This window comes from Acinonyx jubatus, chromosome B2 (genome assembly GCF_027475565.1).
Source record: "Acinonyx jubatus isolate Ajub_Pintada_27869175 chromosome B2, VMU_Ajub_asm_v1.0, whole genome shotgun sequence".
NCBI lineage: Eukaryota > Metazoa > Chordata > Mammalia > Carnivora > Felidae > Acinonyx > Acinonyx jubatus.
This window is the reverse complement of record NC_069385.1, coordinates 30,793,510-30,814,432: the sequence shown is the minus strand read 5'-3', so window position 1 is coordinate 30,814,432 and position 20,923 is coordinate 30,793,510. Positions and strand designations below refer to the sequence as shown.

At 38.9% G+C, this 20,923-nt stretch overlaps 1 protein-coding gene across 8 annotated transcripts in view; it reads left to right on the top strand.

Moving 5' to 3' along the window:
* Nucleotides 1-20,923, top strand: part of TBPL1 (TATA-box binding protein like 1) — a 35,545-nt gene that overhangs the window by 7,498 nt on the left and 7,124 nt on the right. For 6 of the 8 annotated variants that reach the window (XM_053222219.1, XM_053222215.1, XM_053222218.1 and 3 more), the window contains one exon: nt 20,293-20,471. In XM_053222219.1, the coding sequence (XP_053078194.1) occupies nt 20,337-20,471 (135 nt within the window). In that variant the 5' untranslated portion in view covers nt 20,293-20,336. Of the gene's footprint in view, nt 1-2,468; nt 2,557-20,292; nt 20,472-20,923 lie in introns of all 8 variants that reach the window. The other 2 variants (XM_053222217.1, XM_053222214.1) reach the window with 1 other exon arrangement.

Genomic DNA, 20,923 nt, shown 5'->3' with positions numbered 1-20,923 from the left:
TTGCAAACTGTTCTTTTCTGTTTTGGCTGACATCCAGGTCTTGGTTTTTAGTTGAAATAATGTTTTCATAAAAGGTATATTTCAGAAGTTATATGAAACGTGCTATTAAAAATATGTTTTGCTTTAAACGTACAGGGGTCGAGTTTTATAACCCTTCCATCTTGTGCTGTTTTGTTTAAGTTGGTTTTTATACTATTTCTCCCCTAAGAAGATTGGCGTATATGCTTGTATGTAGAGATGTGGCTTTTGTTTTCCTGTTTAAAGAGAGGGAAGTTTAGTTGATGTTCTTGATTTAGTTGAGTAGTCATTTCGTTGACTAGATTGATATAGTATTGATATAATATTGTTAACATTATTCCTATAGCCATCACAGATTCTGGATCTGAAAAATATTGAGATAAGCAAAGAAATGATCATGGCTATTTCACTGATATCTATATCCATATGTATCTATATATATATATCTCTGTAGATATCTATATCCATAGATATATATCCATAGATATATCTATAGAGATATAGATATATAGTTTATACATACACACCTCCATATACCCTTTTAGATATTCTAAGGACTATAGTGGGAGATTTTTTCGAAAACAGGTCTCCAAGGTGTTAATATTGTCCAGAATAAAAGCCCGTTTTGAAATAAAGGTCTCACTGACACATGGTTAAATGTTCCCTAGTGTTCTTTCCACCACACTTTTTCAGGGACAGGTGTTGCTGACCTTGAGATATAAAGATAATAAAGCTAATGTGTAGTCTAAAAGCACAAATACGAAGATGGGAATTCAGTTTTTGACTACGGTCACCATTTATAGAACCCATCGTTGTTTGAACCTCAGCTAACATTTGTGGTAAACCTGAACCTTCTGTGGAATAAGAACCACCCCAGTCCTTGTAAATTGCTGCAGAGCCTCTTTCAAGGTACAGAGCCTTTTCTTTTCCTTACCAGCTGATGGCTACAGTGAGCTTCTTGACTGTCTCCAGTTATTCGTATGCATGTGTAACCCGGTGAAGTTGTGATGAGCATCCTTTAATTGCACGGCTTGACCATATATATCCCAGAATCTCTGCTGGGGGCAGGTTAGGGTAGATGTGGATGGTACAGCCTTCTTGAAGGCATAGTCACCAGTTCATGAGACCTGCCTCAGTACAACGTTGGTATGCTAATCTCAAAGGTACACTAGATTTCTTAACCCAGTTCTTTCCTCCTTTTTTGGTGATGGTGGCAGTTAAGGTATGTGACACAGCTGAACAGTTTATGACTGACGAACAGCCATGTGAATAACTTTTATCATCTCAGCAGCATACTGCTAGTGTGAATCCTTAGGTTAGTAAAGCTGAGAAAACCTTTGGCTGGCCAGTGATCTTGAAAATTCTCCTTCAGTGCATAGTACAGTACCACTTGGATAATTGTTTAATTTGTGTGTCTATTAAGAGTGTGTGTCTATTAAGAATGTGTGCCTTTTAATTTACTCTTTCTAGGCTTTTTGTTTGGGGCCGATTAAATTGGAAGAGTTTCAAATGTCTGAAGCTACATTCTTAATTCGTCTTGTGTTACATCCTCACTCTTACTTTGTAAAGAGTGGAATGATGGCTTTATTATCATATTCATTTAATTGCGCGACTGGTAGGCTGGAAGCAGCTGACCTGTTGGCTGGTCTGTGACCAGCTACCATGGAATGAACTTTGGGTATGGATGGTTTAGGGCTCATAGGACTCCTGGGGTTAAAATGGAGAACATAACCCTTAGGAGAAAGGAAAGGGAATATATACATTGAAAACGTTAAGGATCTGTATGGGTGTTTTAATTAAAATAACTCTTTCTTTACATCAGAAACATACTTCTGTATTTGTAAAAGCTCCTGAAACACAGTTGCCCTTCAGGATTTGGGGGTCTAAACTGAAACCAATAATAACTTGTTAGGTGTGTGAACACTAAGCAGAACATACCAGTAAGTTAAATAAAGGACATAATAGATGCTGTTAGAGAACTTGAGTGGTTTGGGGCTACTAAGCTTCTTACCTGTTACAGTGAAAAATGTCTGCCCTTCCTACTTACTCCCCAACCCCACAATTCGGTTTTTCACTTGTTCTTGAAGTATTCATCTAATGTAGCAACTATTTGTTGAGTTGATGCCCAAGTGCCAGCTAAGCCAAATTCTAAAGGTTACACATTTATATTAAACAGCTCTCTTCAAGGCGTGTGGTGCCTATAGCACACGGTTATCGTGCAGACGGTACCTCTGCGGTACCCTCTGCTCGGAGAGCTCCTCTTAGTGTTTCGTGACTGGTTCCTTCTTATCCTACAAGATCGCACGTTAAGAATAATTTTTCGTCTCTGAGGAACTTAAGAGGCCTGCCTGCATCATTCCTCCTAGAGTTTCTCTTGTGTCCTCTTATTCCCTTCACAACATAGATCACATTTTCTTCATTATTTTAATTGCTTATCTGTTCATTGTCAGATTCTCCCACCAGAATACAGCTGCCGTGAAGTTTCCTTCTCTGACCGTTGTTCTGAGCTGTATTCCCAGTGTTCAGCTACAGTGCTTGGTTCGTATCAGTTGTGGATTCAATGAGTCTAACCACAAGTGAGAGTCTGTTAGTGAAGCAATGAGGAAAGGGCATCCTAGGCAAATTTAAAATTAAGAAAAGGTCTGCTGGAGGAGAAATAGTGAATAGTTGAGATTGTTAAGGTGTGTTGGAAGTGGAAGATTAGGTCACAAAAGGTAAATTGGAAGCTCGAAGCTCACTGCATTCCAAGCCAAGCAAGTTAGATGCCATGTGTCCGTGCAAGAGAGCCAGACTTTTCTTTAAGCAGGGGTGTGGCACAGTTAGGAAGAGAGCTTATTTGTTGGATGGACTAGATTGTGGATACTGCAAGCAAAGTTCCATTAGAAGGCCATGGTCATAAGGACATGTGAAAGCTTAAAATGTTGATGCTTCGGATGCAGAAAAGAAGCAAAGTGAAAAGTTAACTGGGTATAAGAGAAAGAGAAGAGCTGAAGGATGATTGATTCTGAAATTTCTGATTCAGGTGTTGAGTGAGTGTTGGAGGGTGGCTCCATCAACTGAAATGAAGAATTAAGACACCACAAGTATTTCTGAGGGGATTAATTGATTTTGGATATGTTGGTTTAAGTTAATGAACATACTGCACAGCCAGTGAAGAAAATGGATTCAGATCTCTGATAGGTTAGGATTGATGTAGGAGTCATAAACTCAGAGATAACAGTTGAAGCTTGGAAAGCTTATAGAAGAAAAGGGCTCTTAAATTCATCGAGAATATGAAAAACAAATGGCCTCCTCAGGTACACATCCAAATTTGTGTGTGCACAATTTCAGGGGTTCCTCACCTCTGGAACCTATTGTTGAGCTTTTCAGGAACTGTCCTGGGATTCAGTGAAGAACTTCCAATTTGCGGAGCAGAAAAGTATTGGAGATGGGAGGAGAACGTAGGGAAAGGTGCCTCAGAAGCCAAAACTAGGGGTGGTGAGGGAGAATTTTGAGAGTCAGGAGTGCCCCGTGCTTTATGCTCTGGAGAGGTCCATCAGGAGGGAGTTTCAACTGCGACATCAGATTCAGCAGTGAGCCGCTCGTTCCTAAACATTTCATACCATGCAGAGGCACAGGGCAGAGTGTGACAGTTTCATGCATGAATCAAGTTAAGGAAACAATGCATGGTAAACAGACTACAGAAGTCTTGATGTTCTCTAATGATAAACAGGCCTAATACGAGAATAGAGTCCATTTTAAGGACCTGCCGAAAGGGAAATTCCATTATTTTGATGACCTGTTGTGGTGTTGCAGCCCAGTGGTTCTCAGCTGGCTGCCCACTAGAAACAACTTGGAAATGTTTTTAAAAATTAGGGCCCCCGATGAAGGTTAGTTAATATCTCTGGGGGTTGAGGCTTTTTGTAGTTGTTATTTTGTTTTATCTTTTACTTAGTAGTTAAGAGCCAGTGTTGCAGTCAGAAAACTTCATTATCATTCTTGATTTATGTTCTATGTAAGAATACTTTCTTTTACTTGTATGTTATCTAATTACTCAGTTTACTGTTGTGCTGTTTTAAAATATTTTGTCTTTCTCACAGACCTTAATTTCCAGTTTAAAAAACATGACTCAGCCCTCAGTCAATTAAAGATCTGACAGTTCTGAGTAAATTAAGACGTTCTTAATGGTGCTTACATGTGGAAAGATATTCATTCTGTAACCCTGTTTGCTTTTATTTAAGTATGTTACTTTTTTACTAAATAGTAAAAACTGCTTTTTACCTAGAAAAGTTTGAACTCTTACTATTTTCCAACTAGCTAATTTATTTCATAATTCTACCTTCCTTTTCTTAAAATGGCACTCATACATGACATAGACCTTAAACAGGTTGTCTACACTAGAGCACACATTTTATACGAAGGGTAAGCCTGTAAAAGCAGTTGTAAGGAAACCATCAAAATAGAAAATTTCTCATGTTGTATTCTACCTTGGGGTGCTTTCTCTTGATTAAATTCTTGGTGAGTTGTCGGCATTCAAGTTTGAACCCTGCATTCACATCCCTGACATAAAAATCAGAATACAGAATACGGAGAACTTTGAACCTTATGGGTGTCAACCCTGACACCAACCAGAAGGTGAAAGAGGGGTTGTTCAGCTTACTAGCCACCTAGGGAGTTAATATTTATACTACCAAGAAAATGATAATCTTTTTAAAATTATGTGGTTTTATTAGCTTATTAGTGGCTTAATTAGTTTCACAAAGTGTGGTTACTTATGAGTAAGTTAGGACAAATATCAAGATTCTCTATAAAGTGACAGACGTAACTAGTTTTTGAAATGATAGCTCACAATATGGGAGAATACGACATATAAGACTGGGGAGAAAACCTATGCCATACACTTGAAATGAACACAGTAGATTTACACTTTAAGCGAGATAAACATGATACACAGTTTTGTTGCAGTTTAGTTTCCAAATCTGTTGTACCTCTAATTTTCCTGTGTTTGCAGGTAACTAGCTAAGTAAAAGAAAATATATATTTTGCAATATGTAATAGACTTGGTCAGATTCTTTTTCCCTCTCTCTCCTTGTTCCCCTTCTCCCCTAACCCCAACCCCCCCCCCCCAAAAAAAAAAAACTCTGCATAATAAGCACTTGGTTTGAAATGGTTTTATTATTGGGGATTTTTTAAAAAATCACTGTTAAATCTGTTTTTTTTTTTTAATTTTTTTTTCAACGTTTATTTATTTTTGGGACAGAGAGAGACAGAGCACGAACGGGGGAGGGGCAGAGAGAGAGAGGGAGACACAGAATCGGAAACAGGCTCCAGGCTCTGAGCCATCAGCCCAGAGCCTGATGCGGGGCTCGAACTCCCGGACCGCGAGATCGTGACCTGGCTGAAGTCGGACGCTTAACCGACTGCGCCACCCAGGCGCCCCAAATCTATTTTTTTATAATACTAAACAGACACATCAAAATTATATTCTTTATTTTTCCACTTGCTTTTTTCTTTTTTTCTTTTTCCTTTTATTCTTTGTCTTTTTTAGAGTTTATTTATTTTGAGAGAGAGAGAGAGAGAGAAAAATCCAGAGTGGGGGAGGGGCAGAGAAAGAGGGGGAGAGAGAGAGGATCCCAAGCAGGCTCTGCACTGTCAGTGCAGAGCCTGACTTGAGGCTCCAGCTCACAAACCACAAGATCATGATCTAGGCTGAAATTAAGAGTCAGACACTTAACCGACTGAGCCACCCAAGCACCCCCAACCCCACTTTTTTTTTTTAAAGAGAGAGAAAGCAGAGGAGAGGGGCAGAGGAGCCTGACATGGGGCTCAATTCCATGACCCTGAGCTCATGACCTGAGCTGAAATCAAGAGCCTGATGCTCAGCTCACTGAACCACCCCGGTGCCCCTCTACCCCTTGCTTTTAGACTTGAAAGAACATGATTTGTTTTTGTTTTTGTTTTCCAAAGCTTGAGGACCACAGCAGATAACTGGAAATCCTTTCCAGTTTTGAACACTTCTCTATTCATGGAAGATAAAGAAAGGAGATAATAATAACAATGAGAATGGCTAAGTTTGAATGCTTACCAACTGTTAGTACTGCACTGTGTTTTGCATGAAATTTCAATTTTTGCAACACTGCAGGATAGGGTCCTATTACCTGCCTTATTTAATAGATGAGGACATTTAGGCACAAAGGCATTAAATAACTTACCTAGGGTCACACAGCTGATAAATAAATGGCAGGGGCTTGATTTAACCCAAGTTATCTATTCCAGAGTCTGAGCTCTGAAACGTGTGTGTGTGTGTGTGTGTACTGCTTTTTAATCTCAAGCTAACAGTTAAGCTCTTCCAGACATTTTATTGAATGTGTTTAGTGTCTTGGGAACTATGCTAAGGTTTGGGTGTAAAAATAAGTAAGATTTGATTATGTGCTTGAGGAGTTTATTGTCTACCAGGGAGACATAAATAAATACGAAATTTTACTATAGTGTGGGGAAATCCTGTGATAGTGGTTTGCATAGCGACATGGTACTGGGACTCAGAGTAGGGACACCCTGGCTCAGTCTTAGGGATCGGATGTCTCAGTTCCTTTGATTTCTTATTTTATCCATCGTGGTTTTAATTACCTTCTCTACTCGGGTTTTCAGATTTTTACCTCTAATCTGGACCTGTCCTGAGTGATGGACTCTTACCTAATTGTCTGCTCTGTACCTCCCTATGGATGTCTTCTAAGTTCCTTCAACTCAGCATTCCCCAAACAGAATCCTCACCATCGCTCCTTGTCCTGTCTGCTCTGCAGCCTGCTCTCCTGCCAGTGTTTCTGTAAATAGTATGTTAGGCAACAAACCTGGAGTCATCCTCCACCCCCTTTTCCTCTTTCTGTATCAGCCACAAAGCTGTGTTCAGTCATCTCCTAGAAATGGCACTCTTCTGTCTACTTCTTTGCATCTTCATCCACCCTGCCTCCACTGCTTCCCTCTCTCACCAGGACTGCTGCACTGGACCCTGACTGAGTTTCCTGCCCGTTCTTATCATCCAGTCCATTCTTCCATTACAGAAGTGCCGGGGATATATTTTTAAAAAGCAAATACTTCATGTCATTTCTTGCTTCTCTTTTAGTTCATTGCTCTTGGGATGAATGTGAGAATGTGAAAATCCTTAACGTAGTCTGGAAAGCATGACCCCTCCGTGCATCTCCAGCCTGGTCTTGTGCCACTCTTTCCACTTGAGCTGTGCTGGCCCTTCTTCAGGTCTGAATAGTTTGTACTCTTAACTCACCTTAGAGCTGAGAACACCTGCATTCCCTCTACCAGGTCTTGCTCAGGGCTGGATCCCCAACCCCCCCTCCCCAGCATGAGGCCTAATGCTTAGATTTCCAATTCATTTCTACAGAATTGATTGAATGAAGGGGATGCTGAGCTATAGAACAAATAGGAGTGAGACAGGTGAAGAATTTTAGCGAAGGAATAGCATAAGCCGGCAAAAGATTAATATTCTTTAACGTATAAGAGCTTGTATAAAGCAGTAAGAAATCTCAGAAGGAAAATGAACAAAGAATCGGAGACAGTTAACAGAATAAATACAAGTGGTAGTATTTTAAAAGTGCACTCTTATCAGTATTCAAGGAATTTCACCCTCACCAGTTAATTCACTATTGGTTTTTCTTGTATCTCAGATTGTCAAAGACCTTTTCAGAATACTTTGTTGGCGAGCTATGACAGAATATACATGTGATCTCAGTCTTGTTTAATATGCAGATAAATGTAAGGATTCAGCAGCCTAAAAACATGTGCCTTTTTGAGCATGGGGGAGGGGGGACCTTAGTAATTATAACTGTGGTGGGACTTGTTTTTCTTTGAGTATTTTGTATGTGATTGGAAAATGACGTGGTATCTTCCTTAAAATCCTGCATTAAGGCCATTTATTTGAAATACTAAGAAAGCTATCCAAAGTAAATTTTGTTCTTCATAAGGAATTGGTACACTCAATTTCTCATCTTTTGAGTTTGAATCCGCAAATTTCAAGTTATATTCAGTAAAATATACTTATTTTCTTGTTATCCACAGTAATACATTAGTTGATGTTAGCATTGACTAATATGGCATTAATTGGGCACATTATGATTTGGGAGGTGTTCATTAATTTCTCAGAACAAATCATGTGATGAGTAAATGGTGTATGCATTTTGCAAATAAGTGTAGGAACGTTCAGAGCCAGCCCACTTTCACAAAGCTTCCACTAGGATCCAAGTTCTCTTACTTTATTTCTGAGAGAGAGAAAGAGAGCCTCTGCTCAAGCACTGGGGAGGGGCAGAGGGAGAGAGAGAATCTTAAGCAAGCTCCATGCTCAGCGTGGAGCCCAACCCAGGGCTTGATGTCCAAACCTTAGATCGTGACCTGAGCTGAAATCAAGAGTCAGACACTTAACCAACTGAGCCACCCAGGCACCCCCAAGTTCTCTTATTTTATAAATAGATTTTAGTGCATGATGAAATAGTGAAATTCTTAAGTGTGCTACTATTGAAACATTATTAATATGAGGTAGATATTAGATTATTCTTAAATTGCAAAAATACTTTGTTTTGTTTTAACTGGAACTTTTTCTTTGAGTGTAAACCATTGATTTGCCTTTCATTAAGCACACATTCAGAAAATCATCAAGTTAAATTAAATTAAATTTTCCTCCATTATTTTTTAGGCACCATCACAAATATTTTTACTGACTGAAACATAAAAATTTTCCTTACTATTTTTTTTAAATAGATAGTTGCTGGCAACCCACCACTTGTTGTTTATTAATTCCCATAAAAACAGTATTTTTGTAGTTTTCTTAATACAGATTTAAAAAATCGTAACAGTTCATTTTGATGCAAGGTATTTACATGAATGCTACCAGCTTGCTGATCTTCAGAATTGTTATTTAGACTAAGTCATAGTAGGTGGAGGCAAAAGTAATGAAGATACTTTAACTTTCTGTTTAACTCAATGTAATCATGGTTTGTGTATCAAGTACTTTTTGCTTTATACTTAAATACTTACTTGTTGAATGTTTTATGTAATATGGATGGCATAATATATAAGCTTTTCCTTTGGAAAGTACAAGGGTTTTTTTTTAGGCCAGGCGTCCTGTTAGTAAAATTTTCTTTCTGTGGCTAGAATGCAAAAATGCCAGCCCTAAAGATGGGTCCCGGAAGTGCACCAGGTGACAGAATGATAGAATGTCACCCTGCCACACGGGTTCAAGGTTTGCAGCTTCGTCCATGTGCCTGTGCTGTTGCCCTGTAGTGCTGCCAGTCTTCTCCCTCCGCTGCCCCTTTGAACATACTCGCATGTTGAAGGCAAAGCGGGAAGTTGAGAATTGGGATGTTAATTTAACTAAACTGACACAGTAGCTCTAGAACTGAAATAAAAATTTAGTGTATAATGCCTAGTTTGTCAGTAGCCTGCCTTCATCTAAGATGTTAGAATCTGGGATTTGAGAATTAGGTGGGACCTTAGAAACCATCTAGTCTCATCTTATACTCAATCGAAGACTCATTCTATAACATTCTTAACTGTTGGTTAATTCTCTAGCCACACCTTCCCCCCCCCCCCCCCCCCGCCTCCTTTTGTGACACTTCTCTTCTGTGGAGTCCCCTGCTTTGCAGTGGTATTTGTTTATCGGTGTGGCTTCATGAGATCTGCTTCCATGTGACTTTAACTGGTTCTGTCAGTTTCCTTTTTATTCAGATATTTGAGAACAACTGCTATCTTTTCTTTCCTGCGCTAAATGTCCTGAGACTTCCCTCACACACTATTTTTATATCTCATACCATCCTACTTCCCTCTGGATATCTGGTTATCATTGCCCTCTTTAAATGACAATGTTTGGATATTGAGACATTTTGGTAGCAAAAAAGGCTATAGGCGCTCCTTTGCTGTAGGTGCTCCTATCTAACCTAGGCTCTGTTTGTTTTTTAAGTAATATAATCACAACTTCATGTTGTCTTAGTATGGCCTAGTGTGAAGTAAAGTCTTCTCTTAAACACTTTTTAAAATTATTGTGGAGAGGCACCTGGCTGGCTCAGTCGGTTAAGCATCCAACTTCGGCTCAGCTCATGATCTGACCTGGGTTCAAGTCCCACGTCAGGCTCTGTGCTGACAGCCTGGAGCCTCCTTCGGATTCTGTGTGTCCTTCTCTCTCTGTCCCTCCCATGCTCGTACTCTGCCTCTCTCTCTCAAAGACAAATAAACATTAAAAAAATTATTATGGAAATTTTCAGAGAGAATTAAAGGGAGAATAGTATAATGAATACCCATCCGTATGTCTATCACGTACATTTAACAATTGTTAAGACATGCAACAGTAACGTGACATTTTTTTGGTCCTAAAATACAATTATATTTACTGTCCATATCTATTCTGTATCCCAGAATAGATTGTCCAAATTTGTTTGGTTCCTGTAGCAGGATTCCAGCATCTAGGGAGTCATCTGAAACTTTATCCAAATCTATTTGTTACTGAGTTCAGATAATGAAAAACACTTGCATTTTAACGTAAATTATAAACACGACATGCCTCCCTGAATATTTGGGTAGTGTCTCTAAAAAATAAGCATATTGGTCTATGTAGCTAGTCTGTCATTGCACATAACGAAATGAACAGTAACTCCCCAATGTACGTATCACTCAGATCCATACTGATGTCCCTCAAATATTTCCTACAACTGGTTTGTTCAAACCAGTGTTCAATCAAGGACCATGACAAACATATTTTATGTATTTTAATAAAAATGTAAGTGGGGGGCCTGGGTGGCTCAGTCGGTTAAGCATCCGACTTCAGCTCAGGTCATGATCTCGCAGCCTGTGAGTTCGAGCCCCACGTCAGGCTCTGTGCTGACAGCTCAGAGCCTGGTGTCTGCTTCAGATTCTGTGTCTCCCTCTCTCTGACCCTCCTCCGTTCATGTTCTGTCTCTTTCTGTCTCAAAAAAAAAAAAAAAAAAAAGTAGGCTTTAAAATTTATCAGTGTTGCATTTTATTTTATTGATACAGCCTAATTGGGCCAGCCCAGGAATTAACAGACGTTTTTTTTTTTTTTCCTTAAAGACCGGATGGTAACTATTTTAGACTTGTGGGTCATCTGGTTTTTGTCATAACTGCTCAGTTGTGCCATGTGGTCATTAGGTAACACTGGAGCATGGCATGTTCCAATAAAACTTTTTTTACAAAATGGCCACTGGCCCATTGTATAATTTGCTGACCCCTGCCTAATCTGCGGCGATCTCCCATTTTTTTCTCTCTGTTAATATGGCTTCTCAAGGTTTGCATCGGTTCATGAAATAATACTACTTGGTTATAAAATTCAACTACCTGTGAATCCATCAAGCAGTAATAGCTGTCATTTAATTAATGCATGCTGTGTGCTGTATGGACATAGATAACCGTACTTAATCCTTCACAGCACCTTGGTGGGGGGTTGCGGTGATACCGCCAGTTTCCAACGAGAAAGGGAAGAAGTAAGGTTTCTCCTGTCCCATGAAACAGATGTGAAAGAACGTTGGCTTTTTCAAAGGCACAATGTTAGCTGGGTTACAGGCGTGTGCTGAGGGACTGTCAAGTCGTCTATTGGAGTCAGGACACAACGTCTGTGTCCTGATGTGCTATTTTGAGAGCTTTATGAAGAATATGAGGTTACTTTGGATGGCATGCCTCGCCTGTAGAAAAGAGCAATCTCCAGGAGACCGTGAGCGTTCATGTTGTGTGCAAATGGGTCTAAATCCAGTCTTCCCCTACTTTTGCCATTTCTCAAATCATGGAGGGTGATCTTGTGGTTAAAGCGTTGGAGGCCGCTCTCCCGGTGTCCTCAGATGCAACTTGAATATCCTCGGAGTAGCTAAGATGTTATTTTTCTGTGCTCTGTTTATTTCGTTTTGTTCTTCTGGCCTTTTATTAGGTTTTGGGGGTATTTTTGCCTTGTTTTTACGAAGAGTGTTTTTTGTGGCCTTTCAGTTTCAATATCTTTCCTGGTGTGGAAAGTATAAAATGTACTAGAGCTATTACTGGTCTTAATGCGCTCCACAGATACCGCGTTTTTGGCAGACGGAAGGTTTGTGACAACCTTGCACCAGGCAAATCTGTTGGCACCATCTTTCCAACAGTTAGATGATTCCCTCGGTGTTTCAGACTTACTCATTATTACTGTGTTTGTTATGGTGATCAGTGATCTTTGCTGTTACTCTGTAGTTGTTTTCGGGCCCCGCGAAATGCTCCCGTTTAAGGTGACAGACTTGAGACGTATCGGGTGTGTCTGCTCCACCAACTGGTCGTCCCCCTGTCTGTCTCCTCGCCCCCGCCCCCCCCCCCCCCCCCCGTGCCCTGAAACACAACAGTATTGAAATTAGGTCAGTTTGTAGCCCTCTGATGACCTCTAAGTGTTCAAGTGAAAGGAAGAATTACACTCCCTTGAAATCAAAAGCCAGATACGATTACGCTTCGTGAGTGTCAAAAGCTTCAGTAGGCCAAAAGCTAGGTCTCTTGTGCCAGTTAGTCAAGTTGTGACCGCAAAGGAAACGTTCTTGAAGGAAATTAAGACTGCTACTCCAGTAAACACACTAATGGTACGAAAGTAAAACAACTGTATTGCTGATACAGAGAAAATTGTAGTGGTCTGGATAGAAGGTCGTACCAGCCCCGACATTCCCGTAAGCCAAAGCCTGATCCAGAGCAAGGCCCTAACTCTCTTCAATTCTGTGAAGGCTGAGAAAGATGAGGAAGCTGGAGAAGAAAGTTTGAAGCTCACAGAGGTTGGTGCATTTAAGGAAAGAAGCCATTTCCATGACCTAAAAGCAGGGTGAAGCAGCAAGCAGTGATGTAGAAGCTGAAGCAAGTTATCCAGAAGATCTAACTAAGATAATGAAGATGGTTACATTAAACAACAGATTTTAAATATACACAAAATAGCTTTTGATTGCAATGGAATGCTGTTTAAGGATTTCATAGCTAGAGAGAAGTCAATGCTAGCTTCAAAGGATAGACTGGCTCTCCTGTTGGGGGCTGATATTGCTGGTGACTTTCAATTGAAGCCAGTGCTCATGTACTATCCCAAAAATCCTAGGACCTTTAAGAGAATCTACTCTGCCTGTGCTCTATAAATGGAACAATAAAGTTTGGGTGAAAGCACATCTATTTGCAACATGGTTTATGAATGTTTTAAGCCCACTGTTGAGACTGCTCAGAAAAAAAGATTCTTTTCAAAATATTACTGCTCATTGACAGTGCGCCTGGTTACCCAAGAGCTCTGGTGGAGATGTGCAATGAAATTAATGTCGTTTTATGCCTGCTACCACAACATCCATTCTGTAGCCCATGGATCAAGGAGTCAGTTCAACTTGCAAGTCTTATTGTTTAAGAAATACATTTCCATAAGGCTATAGAACTGCCCCAGATAGTGATTCCTCTGATGGATCTGGAAAAAGTACATTGAAAACCTTCTGTAAAGGATTCACCATTCTAGATGCCATTAAGAACATTCATGATTCATGGGAAGTGGTCACAATATCAACATTAAGAGGAGTTTGGTAGAAGTTGGTTTCAATCCTCATGGATGACTTTAAGGGGCTCAGTACAATATGGAGGAAGTAACTGCAGGCGTGGTGGAAACAGCAGGAGAACTAGAATTAGAAGTGGAGCCTGGGGGCGCCTGGGTGGCTCAGTCGCTTAAGTGTCCGACTTCGGCTCAGGTCATGATCTCGTGGTTCACAAGTTCAAGCCCCGCGTCAGGCTCCGTGCTGACAGCTCAGAGCCTGGAGCCTGCTTCCAATTCTGTGTCTCCCTCTCTCTCTGACCCTCCCCCCATTCATGCTCTGTCTCTCTCTGTCTCAAAAATAAACAAACATTAAAAAAAAATTAAAAAGAAGTGGAGCCTGAAGATGGGACTGAATTGCTGCAATCTCATGGTCAATCTTGAATGGCTGACGAGTCGCTTCTTAGGGAAGAGCCAAGAAGGTGGTTTCCTGAGATGGAGTCTACTCTTGGTGAAGATGCCGTGAAGATTGTTGAAGTGACCAACAGAGGATTTAGAATATTACATGAATTTAGCTGATAATGCAGTAGGTTTAATGGATTGAGAGGACTGACTTCAATTTTGAAAGAAGTTCGACAGTGGCTACCTACTATAGGGAATGCATCACCTACTATAGGGAAATCGTTCATGAAGGGAAGATCCGATCCATGTGGCAAACTTTATTGTCTTAAAGAAATTGCCGCAATCACCCCAATCTTCACCCCAACTGCTTCACTCTGATCAGTCAGCAGCCATCAACATGGAGGCAGAACCTTCCATGTTCTCCTTTTCCTTTCTGCCAGCAAAAAGATTGACTTGCTGAAAGCTCAGATGGTTAACATTTTTTAGCAATAAAATACTTTTAAAATAAGGTTTATACATTGATGATTTTAGATATAATGCTGTTGTATAATTAATAGACTATAGTATGGTGTAAACATAACTTATATGCACTGAGAAACCAGAACGTTTATTTGACTTGCTTTATTGAGTTACCCGCTTCATCATGGTCTAGAACCAAACCCACGCTATCACCTGTAGTCTTTGATGCAATTTGTCTTAAAAGCCAGGAGGTGGCGGTGTTTTCCAAGTAATGCTTTAAGGTTGCAGTTTGTGAGGGTTACTGAAGTAATGTTTTTGAATATACCACTGGAAAGTCAGAGAACCTAAAACACACAATGTGTTCTTATCCATAAAATCATTGAGTGAGGAAGAAGCTGCTTCAGCCTCTATGAGGAATTTTTTCTAAAACTATTTAAAAATTTTTATTGAGATACAATTGACATATAATATGTTTCAGGTATACAACTTAATGATTTAAAAAAATATATATATGTATATAGGTGTGTATATGTGTATATATATATGTGTGTGTGTGTGTGTATATATATATATATATATATATATATATATATATGAATTGCAAAATAACCACCACACTATGTCATTAGCATCCGTCACCACACATAGTTACACATTTATTTTCTTGTGATGAGATCTACTCTCTTAGCTTTCAAGTATACCATATGGTAGTACTAACTCTAGTCGCCAAGCTGTACATTATCTCTCCAGGACTTACTGGTTTTATAACTGGAAGTTTGTGCTTTTGGCCACAACTGTAATGGACTTAATAAGAAGCTAGAAATATGATAGTTCCTGACGTTAGGGCAGAGGCAGTTTTGAATTCTGCTTTTTATTAGGAGGAAATATTTGACAACTCATAGTAGGCATACTTGGAGCACAGGACGAAACACCTGATTAAACCATGCCTTAATGTTAGGCCCTGTGCAGTGAGAAAGTCATTGATAATTCTATTTAAATCAAAATAGAGTTAACTGTGCTTTTCATATATATGTTGTTTTTCTCTAATATATATGTTATTTTTCTATACTGTACAAAGATTCTAATATTTATGTTGTTTTTTTATACTATACAAAAAATTGAAGAAATTAACTTTTTCATATTCCTATATGAAAAAACTATTGGAATCTTTTACATTTCAAAACTTGGAGTTGAATTTTTCTTTTATTTCTACCATGTTTGCTTTTTTAGTTATATTATTTCTACTTTCATTTACCATTTTCTTCCTTCTATTTTGTGGTTGTCATTTACTTGATTTCTTGGATCGAATGCTTAAGTCGTTTATATTTGTTTTCTTTTTTATGGCCGAGAAGTATTCCATTTTGTATATATGCCACATCTTTTTTTATGCATTCACCCATCAGTGGACGTTTAGGTTACTTCCATAGCTTGGCTATTGTAAATAATACTGTGATGAATGTAGGGGTGCATATATCTTTTCAAATTAATGTTTCCCCTTTCTTCAGATGACTGTCCAAAAGTAGAATTGTTGGATCGTTTTTAATTTTTTGAGGGACCTCCATACTGTTTTCCACAGTAGCTGCACCAGTTTACATTCCCACCAACAGTGAACAAGCTTTCCCTTCTCTCCACATCCTTACCAGCGCCTGTTATTGTGTGTCTTTTTGTTAACAACCATTCTAACACAAGTGCAGTGATCTCTCCTTGTGGTTTTGAGTTGCTTTTCCCTGATGATTAGCGATGTTGATTGAGTATCTTTTCATGTGCCTGTTGGCTATCTGTATGCCTTCTTTGGAAAAATGTCTCTTCAGTTCCTCTACCCATTTTTTAATCAGATTGTTTGTTGTTTTTGCTATTGAGTTATAAGAGTTCTTTTTATTTTCTGGATATTTACATCTTACTGAGTATATGATTTGCAGCAGTTTTCTCGCATGCAGTAGGCTGCCTTTCATGTTGTTTGCTGTGCAGAAGCTTTTTAGTTTGATGTATCGCTCGCTTGTTTTTGCTTTTGTTGCCTTTGCTTTTAAAGTTAGATCCAGAAATTCAGTGCGAAGACTGGTGGTATCGTGGAGCTTACCACCCGTTTTCTTCTAGTTTTATAGTCCCAGGTTTTACATTCAAGTCTTTAATCCATTTTGTGTTATTTTTACGTGTGGTGTAAGATAGGAGTGTAGTTTTATTCTTTTGAATGTGGATGCCCGGGTTTCTCAGCACCACTTCTTGAAGAGACTGTCTGTTCACCATTGTGTGTGCTTGCCTCCTTATTCATACATCGGTTGACTGAACGTGCATGGGTTTATTTTGAGCTCTCTATTCTGTTCTGATCTCTATTACTATAGCTTTGTAATATAGTTTGAAATCGGAGTCCAGCTTTGTTCTTTCTCAAGATTGCTTGTGTGGTTCCATACAAATTTTCGGATTGTTCTATTTCTGTGAAAAATACCATTGGGATTTTGATAGCGATTGCATTGAATCTCTAGATTGCTTTGAGTGGTATGGACATTTTAACTATTAATTCTTTCAGTCGATGAGCATGTAATATACATTTACTTGTTTTTCATTTTCTTTCATCAGTGTCTTACAGTTTTCAGTGTACAGGTTTTTCATCTCCTTGTTTAAATTTATTCCTAGGTATTTTGTTCTTTTTGATGCAATTATAAATTGAGTTTTTAAAGTTTCTCTTTCTGATAGTTTGTTGTTAGTATATTGAAACAGAACAGATTTTATATATTGATTTTGTACTTGGCAGCTTTTCCTGAATTCATTTATTAGTTATAAAAGTGTTTTTGGTGGAGTCTTTAGGGTTTTCTATCTATAAAATCATGCCATCCACAAAAAGTGACAGTTTTACTTTTTCCCTTTCCAATTTGGATGCATTGTCTTTTTCTTGCCTAACTGCTCTGGCTAGGATTTCCAATATTGTGTTGAATGCAAGTGGTGAGAGTGGGCATCCTTGACTTGTTCCGGATCTCCGAGGAAAAGCTTTCAGCTTTTCACCATTGAGTATGATGTTAGCTGTGGGGTGAATCTTTGTTAATATCCAGCACTGCTTTCTTGTTTTACAAGATAGCTACATTGACTGCAAGTAGGTTTTTTGTTTGTAATGCTTCAGAAATGTGGAGTCTTTCGTGTAGGATGCCTCTTTTTTTTTTTTAATTTTTTTTTTTTTAACGTTTATTTATTTTTGAGACAGAGAGAGACAGAGCATGAACGGGGGAGGGGCAGAGAGAGGGAGACACAGAATCTGAAGCAGGCTCCAGGCTCTGAGCTGTCAGCACAGAGCCCGACACAGGGCTCGAACTCACAGACCGCGAGATCATGACCTGAGCCGAAGTGGGCCGCTTAACCGACTGAGCCACCCAGGTGCCCCGCCTGATTCTTTTTTAAGTACTGACTCCATATTCTGTCCTTGATTTAAAACGTATTAAAGCAATAGTGTTTTCTGAGGCTGCTTGCCAGGCTATATTCATCTAAAATATGAACATTGAGTAACTTAGGATGAACTACACCTGTGATCTCATTTTTAGAGTTTAAGTTACTAAAGTACAGGCACAATTGTATTAATTTCAAGTCTTCTTTGCAGTCACCGAGATTTGCTTTATACCTACTTTCTTGACTTATTTTTACCCTACATATTGTCCTGGTATTCTCGCCTTAATTTGTTTTAATTTGTTTTAATGTAAAAAACAAAATCTGTGTGAAACAGTAAATTTGACAGTTTCTTCATACGAGTTTCTTTTTAAGTAGTGCTTTCTGTAGCCTGTCTCTTGGGATGTGCATCCGTTAGGATTTGGCTTGGCTGCATATGACAGAAATTCAGCAGGTGAGGGCCTTGAGATGGAAATTGATTTTTCTCCCACCTTCATCAAGTCTGGAATTAGGAAGTACAGGGGTAATAAGGAATTCCATTGGATTAGGGACTCGGGCTTGCTCTGTCTTACTGTTCCACTGCCCTTATCTCATAGTCTCATGATCAGATGGCTACTTGAGCTCCCAATTCTTACATCTAAAGTCCAGGCAATAAAAGTGAAGAAGGGTAGGAAGGCAAAAGGGGTCTTGGCTGGCTTAGTTTGGTCGCTCTAAGCAATCTTTTCTTCGCAAAAGATACAAAACCATTTCATTTTACATTTCGTTAATCGTGACAGGATCGTGTGGCCCCTTGGCTCTACCTGTTCCCAGGGAGCCTTGAAAGTATGTATAGTATTTTATTTCTCCCAGACACCTGGGTTCTGTTCACTGTGCAGGAAGGGTGGAATGGATGTTGGGGTATGCAGCTAAGAGCCTCTTTACCTCAGTTATTTCATAGTTTTTACAGGAAAGTAGAAAACCTGGTGAGGTCTATATGGCTCAGCATCTGGGCTATAATATAATCATGGGAAATGGTAGTAAGAAATCTCTGCTTATTGATTATTTTATCTATATTAACTGTCATTTTTGTGCTATTATTGCCAAATATGTATGCTAAGTACTTTTTATACACTCTGTATAATCCCCACAACACGTTCTAGTAGGACACTATATTCCATGCCACAAATGAGAAAACCGAGGCACAGATAGATTGTATACCTTTTTCAGGTTCTCGTACCTGGTGTGTGGGGAGCCAGGATATTGATCCTGCTGCTTAAGATCAGTGTTGATAACTGCCTCCATCCTCTTTAGTAATCCGTCTACTTGTATGTGCACTGCTACTCCTGCCCCATCCCTTGTACGTAAAAATTATTTGAGTTGACTTAGAGATACACAGAAAACAACAAAACAAGGAGATACGCAGATTGAAGGGAACATAAAAGTCAGAAATTGGTGAAGCGGAGATACAGGTGGTGCACAGAACTGAAGGCTCCAGCATCCTAGAGAGGTGCCACAGGTCTGGTCTGACTTGTGTTCTGTCAGATCCCAAACGGCAGGAAAACAAGCTTGAATTTTCTTTATCGGGACCCTTGGCATCTTCGTTGTTTTAGTCATACAATAATTTGAATCCTTATATAGAATACTAGTTTATCATATTGTAGCTGCAAGGGATCCCCAAGATCATTACAATGGTATTGTTACTGTTTTCTGGTATTCTCTTTGTGGGTTAGGTGAACTAAATTACCATTACTTGTTTTTTAAGATGTGGAAACCTGGTCAGAATTTTTTAACTGGAAATGGGTCATATGCTTACTGGTAAAAACTGGGGCTCTTTTTTGTTGGTTCGTTTATAGAAATGCTCGTATCATAGTTTTAAAAGGATACAGACCTTGAAAGACTGTGATCCTGACGAAAATGGTGTGCTATTTGTAAGAGCTTCTTCCTACACTCATAGACTTGTGAGCTCCTTGATGACAAAAGATTTTGCCTTATTCATTTTTTTCCTGGTGTCCTCAGTGCATAGAAGGTATTCAGTAAGTGAATAATGAATGGCTGACTAGTAAATGAGAAAAATCTATTAATATTATAATTAATATTTCTGCTTCTTTAAACAGGTAAGTCAGTTACCTAAAATAGAGGAAAGACAGGTCATCCTTCTTTTCGCCCTGGCAAGTTGTATGAGGCGGGTTACAGTACCACTAATGATTGGACATTGGGACCACAAAGTCCCACCCTTAAACTTGGTGTGTTTGTAGAATTGCCATAATTATGATACACCTGAAACATAGTGGTTGTAAAGGGAAGTAGCAGGAGAGAAGTCTGGTAGGCTCCTGGCACGTAAATGTTACTTATTAATTGTAAGGAATAAAAGGTCCGGATTTTGAAAGATTCTGTACTACATGTTTGTTATCTTTTTAAAAATGACATTTTTAGTGAGGAAAAGAAGGGACATGATTTGGTTTGAGTCACATTTGAAAACTAAATAGTGTGATTCATTTCTTATATTTTAATTTTCAAGACTATTTATGAAAAATAAATTAACAGGATATTTAAGTGTAATTACTTTATTTTGTTTTCTTTCTCAGGATGTGATCTTCGTGGTGGGAAGCTCAGTTTTTAAACTACCCCAATGGATGCAGACAGTGATGTTGCATTGGACATTCTAATTACAAATGTAGTCTGTGTTTTTAGAACAAGATGCCATTTGAACTTAAGGAAGATTGCTTTGGAGGGAGCAAATGTAATTTATAAGCGTGATGTTGGAGTAAGTATCTAAATTTTGGCGTGTGGGCTACATAGACTGGTTTTGTAGTGCTATAAATGATATACTAAAATATATTCACTTACCGATAGTTTCAGAGCACCTTACCAAGTGCCGGCTGTACTCAGTACAATATGGAGCCCTGTAGAAGCCCCCCCCGCTCCCATGAAGTGCCACCTTTTGCATATACACATCTCTAAGTCTTAGCAAAGAATTCACAGGCTACTAGACATTTTTTTCTCTTAATTTCTTTTAACTGAAGAAGGGGACATCTGTACAGTGGTGTATACTTAATTCAAATATAATTTTTTAGTTGCATGAATGATGCATGATACGAATGAGGTCCTAATGCATATGTTGTGATTTTTGTAGTATGTTGTCATACCCCTCTTTATTTAGCTAAAATAAAATAGTTGGTATTCTTAGTAACACATTGCTGAAAATAATATGATTCA